The sequence below is a fragment of the Egretta garzetta genome, unplaced genomic scaffold, assembly GCF_000687185.1.
Source record: "Egretta garzetta isolate BGI_Z169 unplaced genomic scaffold, ASM68718v1 scaffold45, whole genome shotgun sequence".
NCBI classification, from domain to species: domain Eukaryota; kingdom Metazoa; phylum Chordata; class Aves; order Pelecaniformes; family Ardeidae; genus Egretta; species Egretta garzetta.
Window position 1 is genome coordinate 6,823,408 of NW_009260028.1, and position 24,191 is coordinate 6,847,598.

The window sequence follows — 24,191 nt, forward strand, 5'->3', positions numbered from 1 at the left end:
AAGAAAAAAAAAAGAAAAAAAAAAGAAAAAAAAAGGTGTGCTTCAAAGGAAACTCACAGTAAGCCTTTTGAAAACACCCTTGTTAACATTGTATATATAATTTTTTTAAATACCTGAGATTCCCACAGCAGCTACATTTAGGCACAGTATCCAATAAGCGACCAAACACTCTTGTTCCTCTGCAAAAAGCGTTCATTGCTTTAAACTTTTGAAAGCCCAATGAAGACGGCACAGGCTGGAGAAAAATCATCTCTCCTTTCAGCCCATCTCACAGGCTGTAGAATCCACTACACCGTCCTCCTGGTGACATCGGTAAGGTCGCAATTAGCTCCCAGTATTTCTGTAATCTTATATAGTGTAGCAAACAGTAAGTCCATTAACTGTGACATTTTTGTGGGATTTCTGTCGGTTCGTTTGTTCCGGAGGCTTACATTCATAAAAGATGCAGAAACCTGACGGGCTTCCTTTGTTCGCAGTCTTTCAGACAGATTCGCCAACTTTCAGACTTCATTTCAGGTTTAATTCTTAGATTAATAATTTTGTACACAGGCAGTAAATCCCTTTTACAGATAATAAAAACATCTGAAGAGTAACTTCATGTTAAAAACAAGAGTGACCCTCCTCCAAGCACCACCTGAAATCCCACTGCACCAATTAATACATGGGATATCGTTTCGTCTGACCACTTACCAGCACAGCAGGTCGCGAGGGAGAAGTAATTTAAACCAGCCGTGTCTGCAAGGGTTTTGAAATGAAACAAATAAACCACTACAGTGACGGCTGGAAACGTGGTTCGAGGCCAATTTCTACCACCCCCCCTTCGCTGCAAGCTCTGCTTTACCCTGAAAAGTCTGTTTTCACTGGATGGAGGAACAGGGGGAAGAAGGTGGGTTTTGGTAGAGACCTCATTCCCTGGGATGGGCTGATGGGGCAGGGAAAGGGCTCCGCGCACCGCCAGCCTGGCAATTTAGGGGTCAAGAGCAAGCACCCTGGTGAGAAGGGGGCACAGACCCCCGGGACGGGGAGAGGGACAGGCACTGGGCGCCAGCACTGCTGCTCGTGGGTATCGGGGCTGCCTGCACGCCGCAGGCGGAGGAGAAGAGGCAAGCTGCCCCCCAACCACCTCACCCCTCTCTGTCTCAAAACAGAGGCCATGCAGCAGCCTCCGCAGGAGAGGGCCGCGAATGAAAGCAGCCAGAGATGAGGTTTGGCGCGTCTTATCTACGCCCAACTGTGGGAAAGGAGGGAGGCACTCGATTATCGCTTCTCACACAGGTTTTAACATGCCTGAACGTATTCCCTTCCTCTTAAAAAAAAAAACAAAAAAAAAAAACACCATGAAAAGGAATGTATAATCACTTTTGCAGGGTACCTTTCCGCTCCAGCTTGCAGAGTTTGCCCCGCCATGTACCTTTCCCAGCGCAATGTGACTTGCGAAACTTTTTACACAATGGGAACCTCAAACTTTTCAAGGGAAACAACTTCCCCCAGCCCCACCAGCAAATTAGGCACAGGCCTTTGCTGACGGCTCCCATGCAGACAAGGAAAAATGCACCAATGAAACCAGAACGTAGAGATGAAGTTAAAAAAAAAAAAAACACATTTGTTTACACAGGAGATGCAAGGAGCTCTGGCCAAATGTGCATCCAAGTGCATCCCAGGCTCCTAGGTTCAGGCTTTTGGTCAAACAACTCTTGCGGCGCCCGGAGGAAGCACGCACCCAACATGCTGAGACCATTTTTTTTAGCATCTACAAAGACGCTGAAAACCCCCTACCTAGACGGCACTAACCGATACTGCAACATGGAGGCGTGTAAGATGGCAGGTAAAAAATAATTATTTAGTTGTGGGCAGGCAGAAAGCGATGCCAACTCTCTGCCAAGTAATGCAAGTGCATCTCTCGGAGCCATTCATAAAAGCTGGTGCTTAATCTGAGGCACAAAGCATGGAGAAAAAAACAGACCATGAGGAAAGGCAGCTAATGAAGATGTGGAACATCAGAACGGGAAGAGAAAGGAAAGGGATTGCAATCATCTTCCAAAAAGGCTGGTAAAACTCTAGGAAGGTTTTGTGCAAGCATTTATACGTGCTCACAGGAGCTCAGCAAGGTTAAGAACCTGCTCTTCTTACAACGCTTCACATAGATACACAATTTTAGGATACGGGCCAACTTTGTAAGTTTATACTCCATAGTTCCATTTTGATCTTCCTCCTTAAAACCTGACTTCCAACAGCATTTTGAAAAGGAAACGAGTCCTATACTTGTCTTAACAAGTGGGCAACACCTGCTCCGGTGCTTTTGGTTTTACTGTGTTGTTTGGGTTTTGTTTTTTAAGGCCCAACCTAAGAGACTTAGGGGAAAAAAAGGCCTGTAACAATTTTTGGGAACAATAGAGAAAAAGACTTTATTCATTCACTCCTTTGTTTTCAGAACTTTATCCTGTCAATAGATCATGAAAAATGCAGAAAACGCAAACATAGGCAGGATGGTTCTTCACAGGGAAAAGCTTTGGCTCCCAGTTTCTTCTGACCAAGCCTCTATTCTGGGACATATCATCAAGAGACCTTTTTACTGGAACTTTTAACAAGCAGGGAAAACACAGCAGCATCCCGCTTGCCAAGTGTAATTTGTTTATGCAGGTTTTCCAGAATCCATGTTCTTTTCCCCCATGGAAATCTAATGTCCACTTGCAAGGCAGGTGTTTAAATGCTATAATACAAGACCCGAGCAAAGCTCAGCACTGCAGTTACCCAAGTTGGCTCCCACTACGCTCAAACGATTTTTTCATATGAACCCTCACATGACTGAAGTTAAGTATTGTCCCGCAGTGCCACACCAAGGTCATTATTTCAGGTATCACCCTGACAAGTAACTTTATTAAAAGAAACAAGATTAAAAAATTATGCAGAATTCCAGACAGAATTAGCCCATAATTCAAGTGAGCAGCTTGCAGCGCGGATCAATGCAAAGCAAGATTGCTAGCACGCCTATCGACAATGAACCCATCCCCAGGCTAGCATTTTTTCCAGGGGACTTTCAGATTAAGATTAATGGAGACATGAGGACAGCTCTCAGTTTAACCTGTCAACCAGTGACTCTGGACTAAATTGAATTATGAATTGTTGATCCCATAAGAATGCTACTTAGACGTTTTCTTGCAGCATACATCACTTAAGACACTACGCATCAAAATGAAACAAAAGAATTTTTTGTCAGCTGTGTGTGATTTTGCCCAATTAATTCATTAATGGAGTTTGAGAGAAATATTCAGAAGAGTGCCACATGGTGTGAGCAGGTAAGTGTCCTATTGTACATATTTTCTGACTTAGCCTGTATTTAAGGCGAGCATTAAATAACAAAATGAACAAGTGAATGCGATTCTTAGCACTACCATAAAATTAAAAACAAACAAACAAACAAAAAAAATGCAGTTAATTTTGTTGACTCATTTGCTGTGCCAGGTGTAACACATTGCTAAATTTCTGCTGAAAGGGTATCATTCACAAAGACCACTCTTGCACTACCTGGAGGTAGGCAAGCGACAATTTGAAACACTAACACCAGCCTCGCCCATGGCACAGGAATGATATCCCAAGTCCATATGCTCAAACGCCCCAGCAGCTTCTCCAGTGGGTTTTGAGCTGTGTTTTCTTCAGCAGCCCGTGGGAATCTGCTGGAGGGGACTGAGAGGGCACGGCCACAGCTGCTATGCAGCACTCTGCCCACTGACAACTTTTCTAAGGGATTCACGCCTCTGCTGGAACGGCTGTAAGGATATGCTGGCCAAAAGACGTCGAGAGCCACTGCACAAAAGTACAGGCTGTGTGCACTGTAACGGGTTTGAATTTGCATATAGAGAAGAATAAATCAGGATAAATCACATTCAGTATCATGACAGCTAACCATAAATTTTAATTTAGCTGACGTGATACCAGACGTGGCATCCTGGACTAGACCGACCAGAAAGTTGTGATTGATGTCACACAAACTAACTTGATGCTTAAAGACATTAATATGTTGCTGTTTAGACCAGCCCCAAGTAAAACCTCAAAATTCTACCACTGTTTTCAAATCCCTTTAGATGAAGAAACATTGATGCAACAGCCATCCAGCTTTTCCAAGATTACAGTGCCTTTCATGAAAAGAAGCCAGGAAGCAATTCTATATGCCAAGTTGGAAAACAGAATTAATTTAGAACTACAAGAGTAATAATTCCATTTTTAATCAGGGAAAATGGCAGAAATAATTAAAAACTAATAATCGTTATGGAAACCCAGCTGAAACATTTGTTGATTTTAAATTAAAATGGTCTTGCGTTGGACTAACAAAGAGTTGTATTTAGAATATTTTCACGCCCTGTTACTAAAAAAAGCACTTAAATTTACTGCATTTTTAATTAAAAGAATAACCTATAGGACTTGGAAGAAAAACCTGGTACAGCTTTGCAGATTGCTGCAAAGAAAAACACTGTAGTGTTAGCTCCATCAAGAACAACTAAAAGAACTTCATCACATAGTTCAAGTGAAGTTCAAAATAACTACCGATATAAAATTTTACTAACATAAAATGTAGATTATACAGTATTTTCTCCTTTCTCCTCACTCTTACATTTTGTGATTTCATCACATTGTCTTAATCTTTTCACCTATTAGCAAGGGATCATAAATATCAACAGGAGGGCTGGTTAGGGTGCGGCGGCTAAAACCATCCCCATGGGTGTACCCAAGTGCACTACTCTGATTTTAACTTGGGCGTACAGGCTGAGCTGGACAGCTTAATGCCATATTTCGCCATTGCTGCTGCCGGGGCAGTAACTTCCAATATGGGACCGGTACGGACGGCTGCGGGCAGTCAGTGACTCAGTGCCCAGTTTAATTTGCTATTACGGAAGACAACACCCTTAGCTACCTTTTCTTTGGTGCTTTCAGGACCAACTGCTCCATGCATGGCTGCTGCCTCGGCCAGATCCTATGGCCCAGTGGCTACTCAGATGCACACCCCAAACTCCTCTCAAGCTAGTGGGAGTTTTAGAGGCATGAAGAAACCTAAGTCCTGGTCCCCCTACAATTTTTTTGGCAACAAACCCCCAAAAAGTCAGTTCTACTGTGATTTTGTAGACACAGATGCAATGATATCAATGTACAGGTGCCCTCTCCTGCTGCAGCTGAATCCCCTTTTGCACGGGAAAATCAACGGCACTGGGGTTCTTGGTACCCACGGTGCTGCAGGAGGGGAGGGAAACCTCTCCATAAGCAGGGAAACACTCGCCTGGGGACCCTACGGACCTCCAGGCATTTCCAGAGGGACGCAGCACTGGCTCAGCCCCCTGAGCATCTTCATGCCTTCAGGAGTTGGCTGCCCAGCTCCAATGGCACAGTCCAATGTGCATGCACATCCCTTGCGACAGCCCAAAGAAAATGGCTATCTGCACTGGTCTGCGACAAGCTGGATGCATAAATGGTCATTTAGTCAAAAAAAACCCTTCAATTTCTATATGAAATTGTGATAACCCAGCCCAGGCACACAATTTTGCCTTGCACTCTTGAGGATCAAGCTCTTCACATACATTTATGTTTAATCCTTTGAGCACTATTACAATGTCATAATGAAAATAAAATAACAGCTTTCAAGTGTAGCTATTGAGATAATCACATTCAGCCAGAAACAATCAGAAAGCTTGAGTCCTCAAATCCACGATTTACAGTGAAACAGCTAATGCTAACAGGTAGCATTTCGGATCACATTCTGTACTGCTGAATAAATTCGACAGCATTATACAATGCTGTCCCATCAGGTAGACCTATTTTCTGTTATTAGCCTGATGAAATAACCTGCAGTACTTACATCGGGCATGTTCATGTTCCCGCTGTTTTCTTTACGCTTAGCACCATCGTTTATCTTCACGTATTCTCAAGATTTTAGGAGAACAGTCAGATCAGACACGTGGGGGATGTTTTTCAAAGAAGGGCATGCGCTTTTAGAGCTGAGGCCCCTTTTTTTTTTTCTAAATTCTTAAATTCTAGAGGATTCTGTTCAGTTGCAAGCCAAGAATTTTGGCGTGCAGCACCCAGGCTTTCTGACAGGTTTATTAGTTTATTCAGTTGTGAAGCTTAAGCGAAGGCTACATCTTATAGTGAAGGCACTAGCTTAGGGCTCCACTCTCAAACTTAATTCCACGGATTCACAGGCAAGTATCTTAAATCTCCCTGCGTCTCAAATCTCCTTTTACAGATGGAGACATTACTTTCCTGTAACACTGAAATAAAGTCAGAAAAAAATCCATTTATATAGGCGAGGTCTCAAGCAGGTGATGTGGTAGTGACAGATACGTAGTTAGACAGAAGGGACTGTGCTCAACACCGCATAATTTCATCAGAGTATCAAAACCCACAATGTCGCTTTGCTTCACATAAAAGGCCTCTGTAAAATGAAATGAAAGGAATCATATGCACCTCCTTAAGAGATGATCAGAATTAGTCTGATATACAGGCTTGTAGGACCCACTCAATTATTTTGAGATAATATTGCAAAAAACTGTAGGTCAGGCATGGTGAAATATGAATCCCTGGCCTCCAGCATTCATCTCTTAGGTTTAAAGAGAGAGGTCGGAAGAAGATAATCCTCTTACTGCTCTATCAGTTTTACTGCTAGGGACTCTAAACGTGAAATTTGGTCCAGCTTTAGCAATAAAAAATTATTTTCATTTGCCAACATCCCAAACCTCTACCTCTCAAGAGTTCCAGCTGGGAGCCTCACTGAGCTCCAGGAGCAGTGGGGTGGGTCCAGCCTTAAGCACCCGCCAGCCCGACCCAGCCAACCCTCCTGGCTTTCTCCGGAAGGATTTTGCTAAAAAACTCATGGCAACAACTTTTGGTACCTTCTGATGCAAAGAAGATAGCAAAAAGCAAGAGCCAGCAGGAAGGCATGAAGTTGCTGTCTCTCCCTTCTGTACCAAATTCTGAGTAACATTAAGATATGACTAATGCCTTTTTGCAGATCACAGTGAGGCAAGAAATTTTATTGCCATTTAGAGAATGAATCAGCAGCTCCAAGAGGAATAAAAACCTTCTAAAAGCTTTTATCTTCCCATATTCTAACAGACTTTTTTTAAGAGAATTTGATAAAAGCATAACTTTAAATACCTGCTGAAAATGCTTTAATCCTCAATTCCTTCTCATCAGTATTACATGCTGCCAAAACCTGTCTGTTGGATTTGTTTTACTTCTCTCTCTGAATAATCTAGGACTAAAGCATGTTACAGAAGAGTCAGTGGAAGCAACAGGTGGGCAGAGGTTTTGAAAAATCTGATGCCGCTCCCTTAAGTGACTCATTTTGGGGTTCAATGAGCAAAAAGCATATTAAACTTTAAAGAGATTCCTGTACAGAAATAGCTCTCCACAGCTGGCTGGTCTCAGTAAGTTTAAAGTGAGATGTTCACTCTGATGACCAGGTTCAAGCTTGTTCTTAAAAAGCTAGCTATCTACAGCTTGCCTGTAATCTTGTCGAAATTACAGGCAAACTAAGGATGGCCAGCTGTGCTTCTCCTAAACCCGCTGTGAGGAGGAAAATCCCAGTCAGATGGGGGGTATCCAGCTGTCTCGGGCAACAGGGGCTGGGGCACCATTTCAAAAACAGGATTATCAACCTGCAGGCTTGTGATGAGCACAGCAAAGTTGGAGCAGGTTCTGGTGGTAAGCAGGATCTGGCCCCTGACCCTGGGAAGCCCTGGATCTCAGACTAGGACCCCATCCCAGTGCGAGGGCTGGCAGGCAGGTCTACGTCCTGGAAATGAGGTCAGCCGACCGCAAAACTGACTCCAAAGGCAATTCCCCAGACTTCTTGTTCCTCTTACAGACAACAGCTCTAGGCTAAAACAACTTAGGGTAAAACGCACTGGGAATGTGCAAACTACATTCAATAAATATCAGAAAAACTTTGTAAATGTTCCTTAATCCACAAAACCTGCGTGTGAGGAGCCATCTTCTTTTACAGAGAGGCATCAAGCAACCATGCCTGAACTGTGGGCGAGTCATGGGTGCCGGGAACCGGTCTCCTCCTCCAACCACCAGACCATGCTCGCTGCGTGAGGCAGCCCCCTTTCGTCTCTTCAGAAAGTCAACACTGAAACCAACTGCAAAGTAAAGCTTTTGGTGGGGGAAAGGAATCCAGCAAAGCCCTGAATGCAGATCAGAAACCTGAAAGTTTACTTGCGTAACCTCACTCAGTACATTTAAGTTAGCATTATGTGCTTGTCTCATGAGCGCAAGGCTCTACCTCCCCAAAAAACCACTACAGCTGAAAAGCAACCCCCCCAACCCTTGAGCTATCAACAGCTTCCACTGGCACCTCCAGAAGGAAAGCCAGTCTCCGAGGAATAAGATGCCATCCCTGGATAGCAACTTCATAGCTCTTTGCTACTCTACGTCAACCACATCCTACAGTGCCCTCAGCCTTTTAATTATCGCACCATCTCTACAGCTCTGCACATTTTGGTATATAGGATGTTATTTTTTCTCTTAATAGATTTATTTGCAATTTGGCCTGCCTGGCCACTCACTGTCTGGGAGCTGTGGTTTTACTGGGCTCCTTCAAAAAACCTTCTAAGACTTCAACCTTTTTTCCCCCTGCACATTCGTACTCGGCACCAAACAAACATTTGTTAGAGCGCTTCACTGTTTACTTTCACAAGACACGTTTCTCTTGATGTTCTACATTGCTGAATTATGCAAAAATAGCATACTCCACTGACATACTTCCTATAAGTTTGCAAGTTGTTATAGCTGTGTTTTATACACACGAGGAGCATGCTCTCTGGAAACCCTTTTCATCCAAGACACCATCGACCCCAGTTACCTCCTGAGAGCTGATCATGGATCCTGCTGTATTGATACTGACCAAAACTGGAGCTCCCAGCTGCTTTACAGTCACAGAGGGATATGTGATCCTTCGTCCAGGAGCTCACACAAAGCTGTTGCTGTTCTTCCTATCGACACAGACTTGGGGTTATCAATTATTTCGTTGCCATTTATTTGGTGCTGGTGGGGGAAGCTATACCATGCCTCATGCAACAGAGCAGTCCCAGCTCCCACTTCGCATGGCACCTAATACTTTGGAGGAACCAGCCCACACCATTCAACAATGGAGACCAGGTTTTCGGCAGGTGTAAAGTGGCTCAGCCTCCTGGTTTCCTGGAAGACTAAGCACCAACACACACCCAGTGACACTCCAGTCCCTGCAGCACTGTCCAACACGTCCGATTCAGAAAGACCAACCCCTATTTCTCTCTCTCTCTCTCCTCCAGCCCCATCCCATCCCAAATCCTTGCCCTTCCCCACAGTCTGTTCACTGCCAGCTTCTCCCTGGTCCCTTATCAAACACCTTTCCCCGGAAAAGGAGATCCCAATGAGGACAACTGTAAGGTCCTCAGAAACACAAGGTGTCTTTGTTAGCTGTGAAGCCCTGTGAGCCCAAACAAGGCTGCAGGCAGACCGTCCCCCCAGAGCCTCTTATTTCCAAATAATCCTGCCCCCTTCTCCCAAAGATGCAGCTCCAGCACCCCCAGCCCTGCAGACATTTTTACTCTCAAAGCCATGCTCCCAAAACAAAGCCTCAATTTCTTTCTTTTCACTTGCCCAGATGCATAAATCAAAAGCTGACTGTGGTAGGTACCGTGGTTTTCTCATGCTCCCTGACAGCCGTGTTCTGCTTATTCCCCAAATTACTTAATGCTATTTCGAAATACAGACTCCAGCTGTTTGAGTACCTATGCGGATGTGCAACTTTGCCCTCCTCTGGCCTCAACCCCCTGATGCAAAAAGGCTGGAGGCCACATTCATCAGAGAGGCACCGGCTGTCCCCTGGCTGGGGGCAGCAGCTCGTGTGCCGGTTGCTCCGGCAAGGAAGGACAAGGGGCTCCCAGGGACACTGCTAATGGGTCCAAAGCCTTCATGGATCTCTGGATATTTATATAGGTTTACCAAGTTCAAGTGGCCCAAAACAATTGCCTGCATCTACTTCCTCCTGAAAAATCTCCTGTTCCTTTTAATTTCCTTTTTAAAAAAAAAAAACAAATTCCAAACTCGAAGGTATGCTCAGGTAACCACGTCAAGCATAAAGACCTGTTTTAAACAGTAAACAGAAGCTGAAGTGTCATGCATTCATTCATATGCCTCCAGGAATGACAGCTTGAAGGAACACATCAAATAGTATGACTTTCCAAATTTTAAAAAAACGGTCTGGTAAATTACAGTGATTTATCATTCCACAACAAAGTACATGCACAAAAAAAGTGCTTCCCAGAAAAAGATTACCAAGAAATCATCCAGATGCTAACGCATTAAGATTAATTTGCTTAGAAAAAATAAAAGCAGCAAGGAAATCACTCCCACTGGCTTTTTTCATCCTGCAACTTCTAACTGAGTTGACTTCTGTATTCTGCCTCATCCCTTACACCAAAGCTGTGTGCATTTCTGGTGCCTGCTGCCTATGCCTGCATCTCTTACAGCCACACCTTGCCAACTCCACTCTAGAATGCCATAAAAGTGAACAAAAATGCAACTTTCCTCCAGCTTAGGGGGTGGGAGGAGTAAAAAACAGCATTTTCATTGCAGTTATGTAGAAAAAAAGAAAAAGGCTCCTTTGTTACTATTAAAAAAAGCATATTAGTCATTTTTAACCAAAACAACCTTTGGCATGTATTACACATCACTTACAGTGAAAGTCATCAGATGCTTGGCAAAGGTTTTCAGTAACCACTTTAATTCACTGCATAAACCTGCAGCGATCACTTAATAATCCACCACCTCCCCCCCACCCCCAGCCCTGCCAGGAAACCTGGGAGTAGTTAATGCTTGCCGTCCCGCGGCGCTGGGTCGGCAGGTTTCTTCCAGCAACCCGTGGGCTGCAGCCGCCCCGTGTCGCACGGCAGCATCCCTCCCGCTGGCGCGGGGCAGCCTCCCTGCAGCCGAGGCGCTGCGGACAACCTCTGCTTTGGGTCTGCCAGGTTTTGCCAACGTTCGTGGAAAAGCCGGGCATGGGCAAGGGCACGTCTGATCCCTTTGGAGATGAGACTTCAGTGTCAAGACGCAGCTTTCCCATGACTGGGATAACCCAAAAATCATCTTCTCAGACACTTGCCACGGGCATGGAGCGGTAGTCATACGGCTGTGTTTTTTTTTTTTAAACTCAGATTGATCACTCGTGTTCACTAATTTCAGGTTGGGAAGTTTATAGCACACGGTTAATGTCCTTCAACACACTGGATTTGGGGGTTCTGGCAATAGTTAGCGTAACACCATGCAGGCTGTTAAAATCATTTTAGCTTCTTCCAGCTAGGTGCATTGGCTAACGTGCAAGAATGTGCCTGTCAAGCGGCGCTGTTCAAGTGAATTTTGTTTCGTAGTAACCATTAAATTCTCCTTCTCCTGCACATCCCAGATCTGGATCAAAACCCCTCCTGTCCCGACCAGGGTTTTGGCCCCTTTTCTGCCAGGGCGCCGGGAGGCGGCTGCACCCAGCAGCTTCCCACCTCCCTTCCCGGCGGTGGCCTTGCACAATGGGGAGCCTTTGTCTCCATTTCGGTGTCTAAGGGCCTGGAGCACACTCTGAATATGCCTTCCCCACCCAAGTTAATGCAAATTAATAACAAAGCAATTTTCCACTGGGAAGCAGACAGCAGAAGGCTTATTTGCTTTCCCTCTGACTCAAGGATTAGAGGGACTCGGCTGCAGGACCACAGAGCTCTGTTTGCTCACCTGGGAAAGTCATGACGTCAGGTTTTCACAGTTTGCTACAGCAGTTTGTGATACAAGCAGTGAAGCCTCCTCTCACCAAAAGCCAGGGTATTTTCAGCAGCCACACGGCAACATGGTATACGGAAGAAGAGACTGGCACAAGCGGCTCTGTGCATCCTCCAAAAATGGTGCAGGCAGGTATAAATGCAAAATCAACACGCTTTCCTTTTTCCCTTCCACCTCTGCTATTTTATACGCTTCCAAGCACCACTTTCCAGCTTCCAACAAAGTGCTACAGAGGAGGTCTGGCAGCTCCCCCAACCCGTCCGTCTGCAGCTCTGACTCGCTGGTGTCCTACACTGCCTAATTCAGAGAGACTTATCTTCGGAGGGGTCACCCCCAGCGCCCAGGACAACCACCCTGACAGCTCAAACCCTATGGGAAAGAGACATTTCCCGACGCACAGAGGTGGCTTTGGTTCCGTGGAGCAAGAGGCCAGTGCAGCAGAACCGCCCACCTCTGCCAGGCAGCTGCTGTGGTCCCCTGGCCCCTGCCTGCCCTGCCAGCAGCCCTGCAGCCCCCTGTGGCTGGCCCCATAAGCTGAAACACATCTGGACAACAAGACCAGTGCTGCAAGTACTGAACACCGGGGCAGGGGAGACGACTGTTTCATAAAGAGAAGGCTATTCAAATGCTGTTTCCGTGCTTATTATTCACAACATAAAGTCCCCTCAAGAAGTGAGGTGTTTTCTTGCACTGGTCATATGAAACCAAGCCCGACAGTTCCAAATTGTTTGGAAGGGACAATAGAAATGCAGAGCAACTTTCATGAGAAAAAACGTTTCTGCCTCTTCAGAAACAAACACAATGGTTCCCACCACCATGGCTGCCCACCACCAGCACCACCTCTATCCGCTGACCTCTGCAGAAAAGCACACCTACCGTGACTTTCACACATTCTTATGTCCACAGGTAATCCATGGGCCTGATCTTTTGACAGACCCAAGCCATCCCTGAAAAATGTCCCCGCTTGCAAACACTCATGCCATTACAGCGGCGTGTACGTGTGCAAGGTGATTTGTGGTCAGGTCCCAGTCAGCTTGCAGAGGCGCTGCTCATTAGCGGTAGCTCAGGTACACCTACGGCAACGCAAGGTAATGCAATTTATCTTGTACCACTCCCGGTGAAGTCGCACCACGGCACGTTTGCTATGCTCCTAACGGCATGCACACAGTTCCTGCAGCCCAGCTAACGCTTGGCAATTTGTTAAACTCCATTAACATCACTGTGAGTTTGAGCTCTTAATTACCCCGTTATCTAGACCAACACTAGACAATAGTAGAAAACGCAGGAGTTAAACCACTGCTGGTATCCCATGTGCCAGGCTCCAACCTCGCTGCCGGGAAGACCACCGAAGGCCATGTGGGAGAGCGGGAACTGCTGTGGGTGCCAGCAGCAGCGAGACCCCTGCGCCTCCCGTGCGGGCTCTGCCTTCGAGCCAAGGCAAGGGCTCGGCACAGAGAGCCTTTGCAGGACTGCAGCTACAGGGGACCCCTCAGCCTGCACACGCCCCGATGCATGCCCTGCCTAAACGGGCCCCCCAATACGCTGCTGGCCACTGGGGGAATCATCTATTTGCTTTGTTTTACAAGGGCTTTTTAAGCTACCTGAGAACATCGCATCCCAACTCTTATTGAAAGCCTAATTGGAAGTCTCAAAAAGCAATTACATTAAAAGCACTCTGCAGTGAATCAACTAACTACCCGCTTGCCCAGGAGCCTCTCACACCAGCCGCAGCACCGGCCGGTGGGGCTGTATTTCCAGGACCTGCGCACGGAGCTGGGCACGGAGGGAGGCTTCACGCACGGGAACACCACAACAGCTTCCCCCTGGAAGAAAGAAGCGTTTGTGAGTTACCACAAATGCTCCCCCTTCCCCAAGTCCTTCGACATCATCCCACTGAGAAAGCAAACAAGCAGCAGAGAGCAAGCCTGCTGAGCCAGGGAAAAAGGATGTTCATGTTTGTTTATGATTCAATTAAAATTTGAGATGTCGCAACCAATAAAGAGTAAAACTGCATTCTGGTTCTAGAAGCCCTTAAATCTTATGTGACCTATGCCTTGCAAGACACAATAAAAATATAAATATTTACATTATAACTTCCCCTTTTTTTCCCTGCTTCTTCACTGTTTGCAGCACAGCTGGGCTAATCCCATTTCGACTGCGCTGTATTCTGACCTCCTTAAACAACCCCATGCTAGGATGTTAAAACACTCTAATCTATAAATAATGTATTCCTCTCATCCAGCAATGGATTACTGGGCCATAGACTGCACGGGAACTCACCACACAGTCACCAGTTTGATTAAATAATACTGAGAAGGAGATATCAGCAGAGTCGTCCTCTTTCTTGCCAAATTCTTTTAAATATTTGACGCCACCATTACTTTTGCATTGGATTTTTCTTTTTTAATAAATTGTTTAGGAGCTGGTATTTTATTCTGGTGACCTCTTTTTTCACCCTCCACCAAAGACCCTTTATTTTTTGTGCTATTAAGCCTCACAGCATGGCAAAAGACCAGCACTGGATAACTAATCAGAGCCAAAGTGCAGGGGGAATAAATAAAGGGCTCGCTGCTGCCATACACCACGGGGCCTCGACATACACAGGGAGGTTTTAGACCCAAGCCAATCTGTTGCCCCAAGCGGGGACCTCCCATTTCTGCCCTCCCCCGCATCCTCCAGTCCCAGCTTCTGGCAGGAGGATGCCCAGGCATTCACTGGACCCCACACTGGGCCAGTCCAGGTCACTGATCCTGCAGGAAACTATCCGTCTTTTCCTGAGGGTTCATTTTCAGACAGCCATTACCTACGACTCAAGCCATAATGTGTAACTTCATTTAGAAGTAGATGAGTCTGCTCTGAAGAGCGATGTCTAACAGGCTTGCTCCCACTGCTGCGATGGTGCAAAATCGTTGCCCCTCCTATGCCACGGATGCCAGCAGAAGCCCTACCACTGATTTCCCAGAGCAAAAGCATAAAGCTCAAGCAAACGCTTAAATGATGCAAATTTGCGGTTTGGCAGATTTTTTTCCGACAGGCATTCTGGAAAACTAAAGTGTTTCTGCCTCAAAACAAGTTGGAAGCCTCTTAAAAACAGAAGTGCACCCTTGAAAGAGCAAGTTCCCCTAGCAAGTGTAAGCAGGCATGCCACACTTCAGCTCTTGATTCCTTAGCTGCATTTAACACAGCAAATTTCCACGCTTTTTTTGTAATGCACAGATCACTTTTAGCTCTGAAAGGATCGGGGAAAAACAAGCAACTCAGTGACACCCACAAAACCCGCTTCCTTCGTTCCACTGCACTAACCACACGTGAAAATTTAAATCACTCCCGCAATATGAAAACGCCGTCAAAGGAATTAATAGCCACCTTGACAATGGGTTTCTGGTATATTAAACGAAACAATTAAAACACTAACATTTCCAACAGCTACAGCGTGACTTAATTCCCCCAAAAAAGGTACGCATTATACTTTGCCTCTGCACGGGAGGATTACTCATGGCTGATGGGTTGCCGCGCAGCTCTGAATCAGGTCTGAACCTTGCCCGTCAGGAAAGCGAGCCCGTGCCCCTCAGGAAGCAGAACCCGAATCCGACATTGCTAGAGCAGGCCTGAAGGCAGCGGGTCGGGACGGCCAGCCGGGAGAGGGTGGCGAGCCGGCCCCCCGGCGGCAGCCAGCTGCCAGGGGAAGAGCGAGGCCGGGAGACAACGCTGCCCGCTTGGTTATTAGCCCTAATGCTTAGTCACAGTAATTGCAGGGCCAGGGCTCTGTACTCACATTTCCTGTCACCAACCCAAGAATTAGGCAATTTAGATTTAAAGATAGTAACCGGTATATAAAATAACTTGGTAAGCGACCTCAGAAGTAACTAGGAGAAAAACGAGCAACCCGATATGGAAAAGCTTCCTCCAGCCCCTGTTTCTGCAGCGTTATCAGATCTTCGGCGAGTGCGAGACCCCGCCAAACCCAGCCTTCCCACCCTTATTGAAAAGTGCGGCAGCGTTGCCCTTCACAACGTTTCAGCTTTCCCCACCTTGCCGAAACACCTAACAGAGCTCGATTCAAGTTGAAACCTTTCACGGGGCTCATTTTCAACAATTAAAGAGCATGGCAACCTGTAATTACTGAAAATAAAGCCAGACAGCTGGAGAAGGGAAGCATCTTTAATAAGTAACACGATACTACATTTTCCCTCTTCGGGAATTTAGCTATTAAGTCCCCAGCTCCCATTCCATCAGTTTGAGGTCTCGGTGTCTGCAATGAACCCAGTGTGCTTCTGCTACCTGCGAGCAGCGCAAACCCTAGAAAAGCAAACAGCACTTGGCAACCTGACTGAACGCAACTCGGAGAAAGCAACACCTCCATCCACGCTGGGGACAGACAGAAGTTCGGAGAGGAAAGCCTTCCAGAGCTTCCTGGACACACAGCATCTTAGACAACACTAGACCCCGCAAACACATTTTCCCAGCTTTAGCTGAGCTTCAGCTGCTTTCATTCCCCCAGCCCGGCCCACGCAACGCAAGCAGAAGTTAATGTTGTTTGTGAAGTAGCTTACCGCTCATCATCAACAGCACAAACATCTTTGCCTGTCGTATTTCCCAAGCCCCGGCTGCCTGTAACAGAAAGGAGGAAGCGCCAGCGTTTCATTCCCCTTCTGCTTCAGAGTGGGTGTAACTCGTCAAGTTTCATGCTAAGATGAGATGGGTCAATTGGGTGTGTTTGAAGGTTTGGGTTTTTGCCATCCCTCCCTTCCTTCTCCCCTCCCTCCCCCTCCTGATTAATTCCTGCCGTCGCAGGCTTCAGACGAGCTGCCACTCAGCCCTGCTGGCTCCCAAAATCTGAATTCCTAAGACACCCCTCCAGGGTGACTTTAGCTCACCAGCCCGGGACGCTGCAAGAGAAGCCAAGAACTAAAATACCCAGTCAACCCACAGAGGCGACTTGCACATCAGCTACACGTCAACCAGCCACGCGGTCCCCTTCCTCACGTTGCTAAACTGCATCATCCTTGGCATTTCATTGCATTTTCAGGGAGCTATTCACCAGCAAGATGTAAAATAAAAAAATTCTGAACCTACTCTGAACCTTTTGCCACTGCCCTCGACTTCCTTACGTCCCAGAGGATTTCTGCCTGGGTATGTATCTGGACAGTGCTTCTGTAAGAGGACAAGCGTTCGAAACGCACAGGCAATTGCCTCCCACTAAGCTGCCCACAGGTGCAAAAGTGTTTGCAAGATCAGGAACTACAGGGATTTAAAAATTACTCATGGATCTGGTTTTACTTAATTCACTACTTCCACGTAACTGTCTCTGCATTAGGATTTGAGCAGCATCGTCCTCAAGGCCAGGGTTGGTTAATGGTTGCTACAAGTAAGAAATACCAGTACAAAACCTAAACCATCTGTGTTTATCCCCCAACTTCCCCCACCTTGACTCTGCACCACTTATAGGGGAGAAGAAAAACAGGTATTCTTGGAATGAAGCAGACAACACAATAAATATGTTTTACAAACAGAAATCTAATTAATAAACAAATTAACATGTACAACTCTGTGTGATACTTCAAAAATACCGAGTATTAAGCAATAACCGTATCCTTGCAGCTCTGCCCTCTGCAACCCAGCAATGACCACGAACTGGGAAAGGACAAAACCATTAGGAAAAGAAAAAAATTAAATGGCAAAAGGTATGCACAGGAGCCCAGTTCTCCCACAGGGTTATACACACTGTTGTGCAACTGCAATGATTAAACAGCCATAGTAAGGCTGTGGGGCTCCACACGCCCGGGTGCTATGGATGCTGGAGGAGAGGGCTCTATTTCGGGCCAGCCAGAGATGAGATAGTTAGAGAAGTGATTTGATGCGGCACAATCATTTTTACACACCCCGTGATCAGAAACGGGTGAGCAAGCTGAGTTCCCTGGTACAGCAGTCAGTTTTAGCCCACTTCAAACAGCAGGTTTGTTTTAAGTTTACATTCAAGTACTCGCAGCATCAGATGTTTCTGATATATCTGCCCACGCTTAGAAAACACCAGGTCCCCCCGTGACCGCAAGGCACTCCTGATAAGCGCTGGAGTCCTCCACCTTGACAGCAGGGAAGGGCTGAAGGAGGGATGGGACCAGACGCACCATTTGGACTAGGAAGCACCAAGACGATCGATCCCTTAGCCTTACAGTTAATTTAAACACCAAATGAGCACAGCCAACAGCTCCTATTTGCGGGCCAGGCAGGAGAACAAACGGGAGAAAGCCCAGGGGAGCGGATCACCTCCTCCAGAAGTTTTCGGCGCCGGTAACTAGCAAACCCCAAGCAAGCGAGCAGGTTTGGCAAGCCGCGAGTGACTCAGAAGGCGAGGGGGGCTGCTGCTACCTGCCTTCAGGTTCACTCGGGCACGGCCAGCGCTCACCATCTTCAACCTATTCAAACAGCCCAACAGGCAAAAAGCCCTGTTCAGAGCTCCAACGCCACCCACCCTTAATCGCTCCCATCGGAACAAACTTCACCATTACATGGAAACCAATGTGTACGTATACACAGGCGTGCGTGCACACCAGCTCCCATAGATACAAAGCAATTATGCTCCAGTCCCAAAGGAGGAACATATATGCTTACTATGACAGATTGCAAGTGATTGTCTGAAGCGTTTTTCAGCTTAAGAGGACGAAAGGAGGCACACCCTTTTGCTGCCAGCATTAGGTCGAGCTGCGCTCTGTCACGGCAGTTTGGGGCATATCTTCCTGCTGGTTCTCTGTTACCTATAGCAAATCCTTGGCATGGCTGTGGCTCCCAGTGAATCTTGAACTACAACTGCCCCCCCTCCCTGTAATAGCTGCTTTCAAGAAAGCTTCAGACAACCAAGTCATAAGTCAGCAAGTCCCAAGCTGGTCTGACCACTGGTGGATTTTAAATCAGTGCAGATGGATAAAAGAAAAGCAGTGATTTTGCCTTTCCATCGTGACCCATAGCACCGGAACAAGAAACAGCAAGAAATAAAGAGCAAGACTGATGTATGGAGAGAGATGCACAAGAGAATTACAGGTGCCATCACATAGCTAAGATCTTAGTTTTTTGCAGATACAGCACTTGATTTGGTTAATCTGGTCGTTGCTGCAGTCCTCAGGAGGGGCTGGAAGGAGAGGCAAGGGAAGCCTTCTCCCCAGCCAGGCACCAGCCAACCCACCCTCCTCCAAAGCTTTGCTGAGAAACGAGATGACAGGCCTCCAGGGAAGCCTGGCTGGGGCGAGCGACTGGCCCCGGCACCCTGGCTCGGCTGACGCATTTGGATACGTGCCTTTTGATGTGGGCTTCTCCTCTGAAGGCGCGCGAGCCAACTTATATAATTCTTAATGCTCTCCTGCGCTAAGTGATTAGTGAAGACCTACCAAAACCTGTTTTCAGACAACCTGGCATATTCTGCCCAAAATGGGCTGGAGACAACCAGGCCAGCCGCTGAGCTGGCCGACTGGAGGGGACGTCACCTCCAGAAGCCTGAAGAAGTGGCCATCGGCTGACCCCTGTGGCTGGAAGGGGGCAGGCATTTAGCCTCCTCGTCTCAGCTGAATAAAAACGATGCCACTGGGAAAAGCCCCTTTTTCTCCCAGCATCAGCAGGACAAATCCTAGCAACCCTCCAGGGAGTCCACAGGCTTTCCCAAATATCCAGCTGAGATGTGGAGACCCCTCCTCAGAGCTCGGAGGAGAAAGGTCCCCCCAACATGGCATGGTCCACCTCCAGGACAGCACCTCCTGGGTTGTGAAAGGAGGGGAGAGGGACTCCCATCAGAGACAAGCCAAGTCTGTATCCTGCATAAAGGTGTATTTATCAACCCTAATTAACATCCCAGGCTTCTCACACCCTGGCACACCTGTTAATTAGCACACATGAGTTAATATCATTTTAACAATGGATTATTGCTTTGGGCAAAAAGATGGTTGAGAGTCACTTCAGAACAGTGACTCACCCTGAGCGCAGCAGCAAGGTAAGATATGAAGAGCATCAGCCGCACTTGCACAGGGCTATGCAGACCATATCTCTTTAACTACGGCTTACTTTACAAAGCCAAGGTGCTTCAAAAATTCATGATTGTATCTGTCTTACTTTCCACCTGCGCAAACAGATGGCCTTGGAGACTCATCCTGTCTCCATCCTCCAGACAACTGGAGCCACTCAGGTCTTTCTTCGAGTCCTTATAGCCATGGTGGAGTTCCTAATGGTCCCAGCCACCATGATTATCATCTGCTTTGGTCAAGCATGTTTGAGGACATGACCCAGGGCCCACCAGGCACTTATCATCTGCCAGGAATGACCCCAGGGGAACACCAAGGTGCTGATGCCCAATGCCAGTTTCGGCACTGCCCCAAATGTCCCATAACCACAGACCAACTTGGCGGCGCAAGGCAGGCACCCTGGAGCACATTACTGTGACATGATACTCCTTTTTCACATAGCACTGTAAGCCATAGCCCTACATACGCGACCTGGGCTTCAAAGTTCAAGCCGACTCTCGCACATCCCTGCGGATGATGTGGCCAAGCCATGCACCAGCTTTCACCCTGGTAACCCCCTCCCCTGGGAGCAACGCCCACGCTTCTGCCTCTGCGGCCTCACGCATCTGGCCGGAGGGACTGCGACCGAGAACACTGCTAAGGCAAAGTCGCTGCGTAGGTGGGGACACGGTTTGGCTTGAGCCATCTTATATTCAGTGATAAACTGAGGAAGAAAGTTGACTTAGGCTGCTTTTTTTTTTTTTTCTTTTAAGCCTCAGCTTTCAAGCTGGATCTCTGTGATGTAGAAGCTCACAAGAGGGCACTGATAGAAAACCATCATGCCGCCATCAGAGTCACTTCTACCCCCTCAAACTGATATTTGACACTCCCCACCTCATTTTGTCCAATACAAACCGGCAAACTGACCCTTGACAATTAAAGAACGTTAACACCATGAAAAATTATACTAGATTGAATGTATCCATACTCCCCGTTATCAGAAAGATTTTCTCAGCCTCATGTTTCTATTTGGGATTAGGAAGGGAGCTGTGAAAGGCAGGTATTGTTCAGCCACAAATAGTTCCCTTTCAGACCCTACAAAAGTAAGCTAATGAACTACAGGGTTGGGTTTTTTTCCCTTTGGAGAGGTCAGCAGATATATCAACTCAGGGGAAAACTGATCCCGTTGTTACACTGCAAGGGTAGCTGAAAAAGGTTTTGTAATGAGCTAGAGGGAGTGGATGCTGGCGATGAGCCAGGACCCTCGCCCACGAAACCAAAACGAACGACAAGAGGCATGAACCACCTCTGGAGCGAGTAAAAGTTAAATTTTAAGGCTCGTATTTCATTGTGCTGCTTATGGCTGGCAGTTTTCACACCGACTTTGCAGCGCCTCCGTGGGCACACTGCTCGCAGACGCTCAGCGCGCATAACTTCACAAGCAAAGGTAGGGCTCCTTCTCCTTACTGGGACCGTCCAGGTGCGTGCAGGTAAAATACACACCTCGGTGTATACGGGATTAATATCTGTAGAAGAGGTCTGCTTCTAGTCACCTAGCCTCAAGAGAGCACCCGCAGTGGTGAAGCCTTTCTGGACATGCATGCAAGCATGCACGCACACACATACCCGAAGGTGCTGCGAGCTTCTGCACCTCCCCAGCACCAGGATGGTTTTACAGGGTCATCTGGCTGTGCACAGTGGCTCCAACCCAGCTCCCCCCAACTGGGGAAGCGGGCACCGCTGTGACACCCCACGTTGCACAAGCCTCGCAGCAGCGCCCGTGAGCCCGTTGAGTCCTTACTGCAACTGCTGCGTGGTGCAATGATAAGCCAGAGTTTAACAAAACAGCAACTGTTTCCCTTTTTTGATGAGGAGGCTCGAGGAGGAGCACTGGATTAGAGGTCTTGAATAAAGTGCTCCTCCTCTTGTTTCTTTGAAAGAAACTAGGCGGTAGCTGCTGTCATTTTCATGCTGCGTTCTGACACGCTTCCACCGCATCCCTGCAAATAGTTTTAACTTCGCTGGAAAAATCAGCTCAAAATGAGAGTGACAAGCTGTATGCTGGTGATGATGCTGTCAAATGACGGGTATCGTAGGTTTACATGAGTTGTCAAAATTTTTCAACACTAAAAATAGGTATCACAAGCTTTTCGATTCACCGCATTGAAGTATCAAATATACAGGATTATTCACACCTTCCGAAGAGCCCAAAGTCACTCAAAGCCAGGTAAAACCAGCAATATGTGACGTACAGCAAAGGTCTCTGAGCACTGTTTATTTTGAGAAGGAAAAACGATACACTGCTGTATGAAATCTCGTAACAGCTCCGGCCAAAGTAAAGACGAGATGCTGCACACAACACGAAATACAGCAGCACAATACGGGATGCAAACACACACAAAGGAAAAAAGAAATTTAAAAAAAAAAAAAAAAAAAAGCTTTAGAGGACAAAGACAGAAAACCCTGCACCCTGTTATCCTGGCTCCTGGTCCAGATCCCACTGAAAGGGAGGGCAGACATCTTCCACAGCAGTTCCTCCTTTCCCTCCTGCCATCCCTCACCTGCCCCAGCCCAGCAAGAAAGGGCCCAGAGCCACGAGGCTGGAGAAGGACAGGAAAGCCCAGGAGAAGCAGGTAGCTTGCCAGAGGGGTGACATTTCCATTCAAGGGATGGCTTCTCCCCAGGCAGCGACCAGCCGACAGACACCAGCCAGGCAGCAAGTCACCAAAGGGGACGTTGTTTTTATGGGTAAGATGCCACAGAAAGGAGGGGTGGGAGGGGGAAGAGAGACCATTTACAAACCAAATCCAGCTTCCTTATTCCCTCTGAGTCACTGAGATGACTAGCACAGGCAGAGTTGTCCCTGTATTAGGCCAATATTTATAGCAGAAAGAAAATGAAGCATCATAAGGAATTACTAATTAGATGTTATCGTAACACTGTGTAGAACTGAAGCAGCACTCCAATGTGCTTTATAAATAATTAGCAAATTAACTTTCACAATACCCCTGTGAGGCAAATATTATCCCCATCTTCTGCACGGCCAAGCAGAGAGCGAGCGGTTTGCTCACGGCCGCAGTCCTTGAGCAGAGGCAGGATTACAACTGATGTCCTGGTCCCCTGTCACTGACACCTGGTCCAGGCATCACCTGCTTACCCAGGGTGAAATCTTGACTCAAAACACGCTTGTGTTAAGTTAGCCAGAGCACCTGCCCTGCCATTTATGCTTTTATGCCCACAGTGAGAAGACAGAAGATCCCGGTAAAAGCCAGTCCCACTAAAAAGCCCAAGAGTACCAAAAAAAGCACAGTAGCACAGTTGGCAAGTCCATGCCACTGCCTTAAGGAGAGACCTCACCCTACAGCCACTTACCCCCCTCCCAGCACACATACCGGTGCTCATGGCAAGCCAGTGGCTTGCTGGTTCAGGGGACAGCTTGGGGTGAAAACTGGCCCCACTAGAAAATAAAATAATTTAAATAAAAATAATAAAAAATAAAAATAATTTAAAAAAAGAGGGCAGAATTTGGGCAGATGGGTTCCCTGACCTGTCTGAGTACACAACTGGCCAAGCACAGGGATGGGATGTCAGAGGAAGAGGGAACTGGGAGCCCTCTAGTTACATCTCCTGTATCACCAGACCATGACCCACACTGCTGCCCTCTCCTAGACCTTGTGGGCCAAATTCAGGGCTGACTGAGCAGCTGACCACACTTTTCCTGGCATGGGCGCAACTCCTTTCACTCTGGAAAGGACTCTGAGCCCCTTTCCAGACTTAACCAGGGGGCAAACTGAGCGTGCAGCTTCAAGCACGGACTGTAAACATCTCCTAACTCCATGGGCACAACAGAAAGCACCCTTCCAGTATTTCTTCTGTCTCTGCAGTGTTCACCTGTGCATCCAGCTCTCACCTTTCACTGGAGCAAATGGGTTACCACAGGTGTCCTTGCTCCCTCCCTCCCTCCCACACTGAGCTTTTTATTGAAGGAGAAGACCACAGCAGCATCAATGCCATCCGCACACCCCCACTCTTGTCACTGCCACCTCTGTGGTGCAGGGGTGACTGGCACATCCAAAGCTGAGTCACTTTCTCAACAGCTCACTGTCAAGCAGCAGGAGTGGGTAAGTCAGGGAAGGGAGCAATCCGGCCGACAGGACGGGCAGGAGAACGAAGAGTCTCAGAGGTGGAAGCACATGCTCTGCTTCTCCAAACTCTCCAGAAAAGCATGCAGTGAAATCAAGGATGCTCTTGCACAGCTGCCAGCATGGGCCAAAATGGGCTTTAGGAATGAGACCAGCTCAGAGAGCCCCTGCTGCAAGCCCTCATGATGCTTTCCCACCACCGGCCACGCTGCAGATCAGACCACCAGGCAGATCCAAGCCAAAGGCACGGATTCCCATCGGCTGG

General features: G+C 47.3%; 1 protein-coding gene across 12 annotated transcripts in view; it reads right to left on the minus strand.

The window, feature by feature from the left end:
- Positions 1-16,407, minus strand: part of TIAM1 (TIAM Rac1 associated GEF 1) — a 119,388-nt gene extending 102,981 nt beyond the window's left edge. For 9 of the 12 annotated variants that reach the window (XM_035896481.1, XM_035896479.1, XM_035896482.1 and 6 more), the window contains exon 1: positions 16,353-16,407. In XM_035896481.1, coding sequence (XP_035752374.1) covers positions 16,353-16,377 — 25 coding nt within the window. In that variant the 5' untranslated portion in view covers positions 16,378-16,407. Of the gene's footprint in view, positions 1-15,268; positions 15,325-16,352 lie in introns of those variants that run through there. The other 3 variants (XM_035896476.1, XM_035896474.1, XM_035896475.1) reach the window with 2 other exon arrangements.
- Between the last annotated feature and the right edge of the window lie 7,784 nt (positions 16,408-24,191).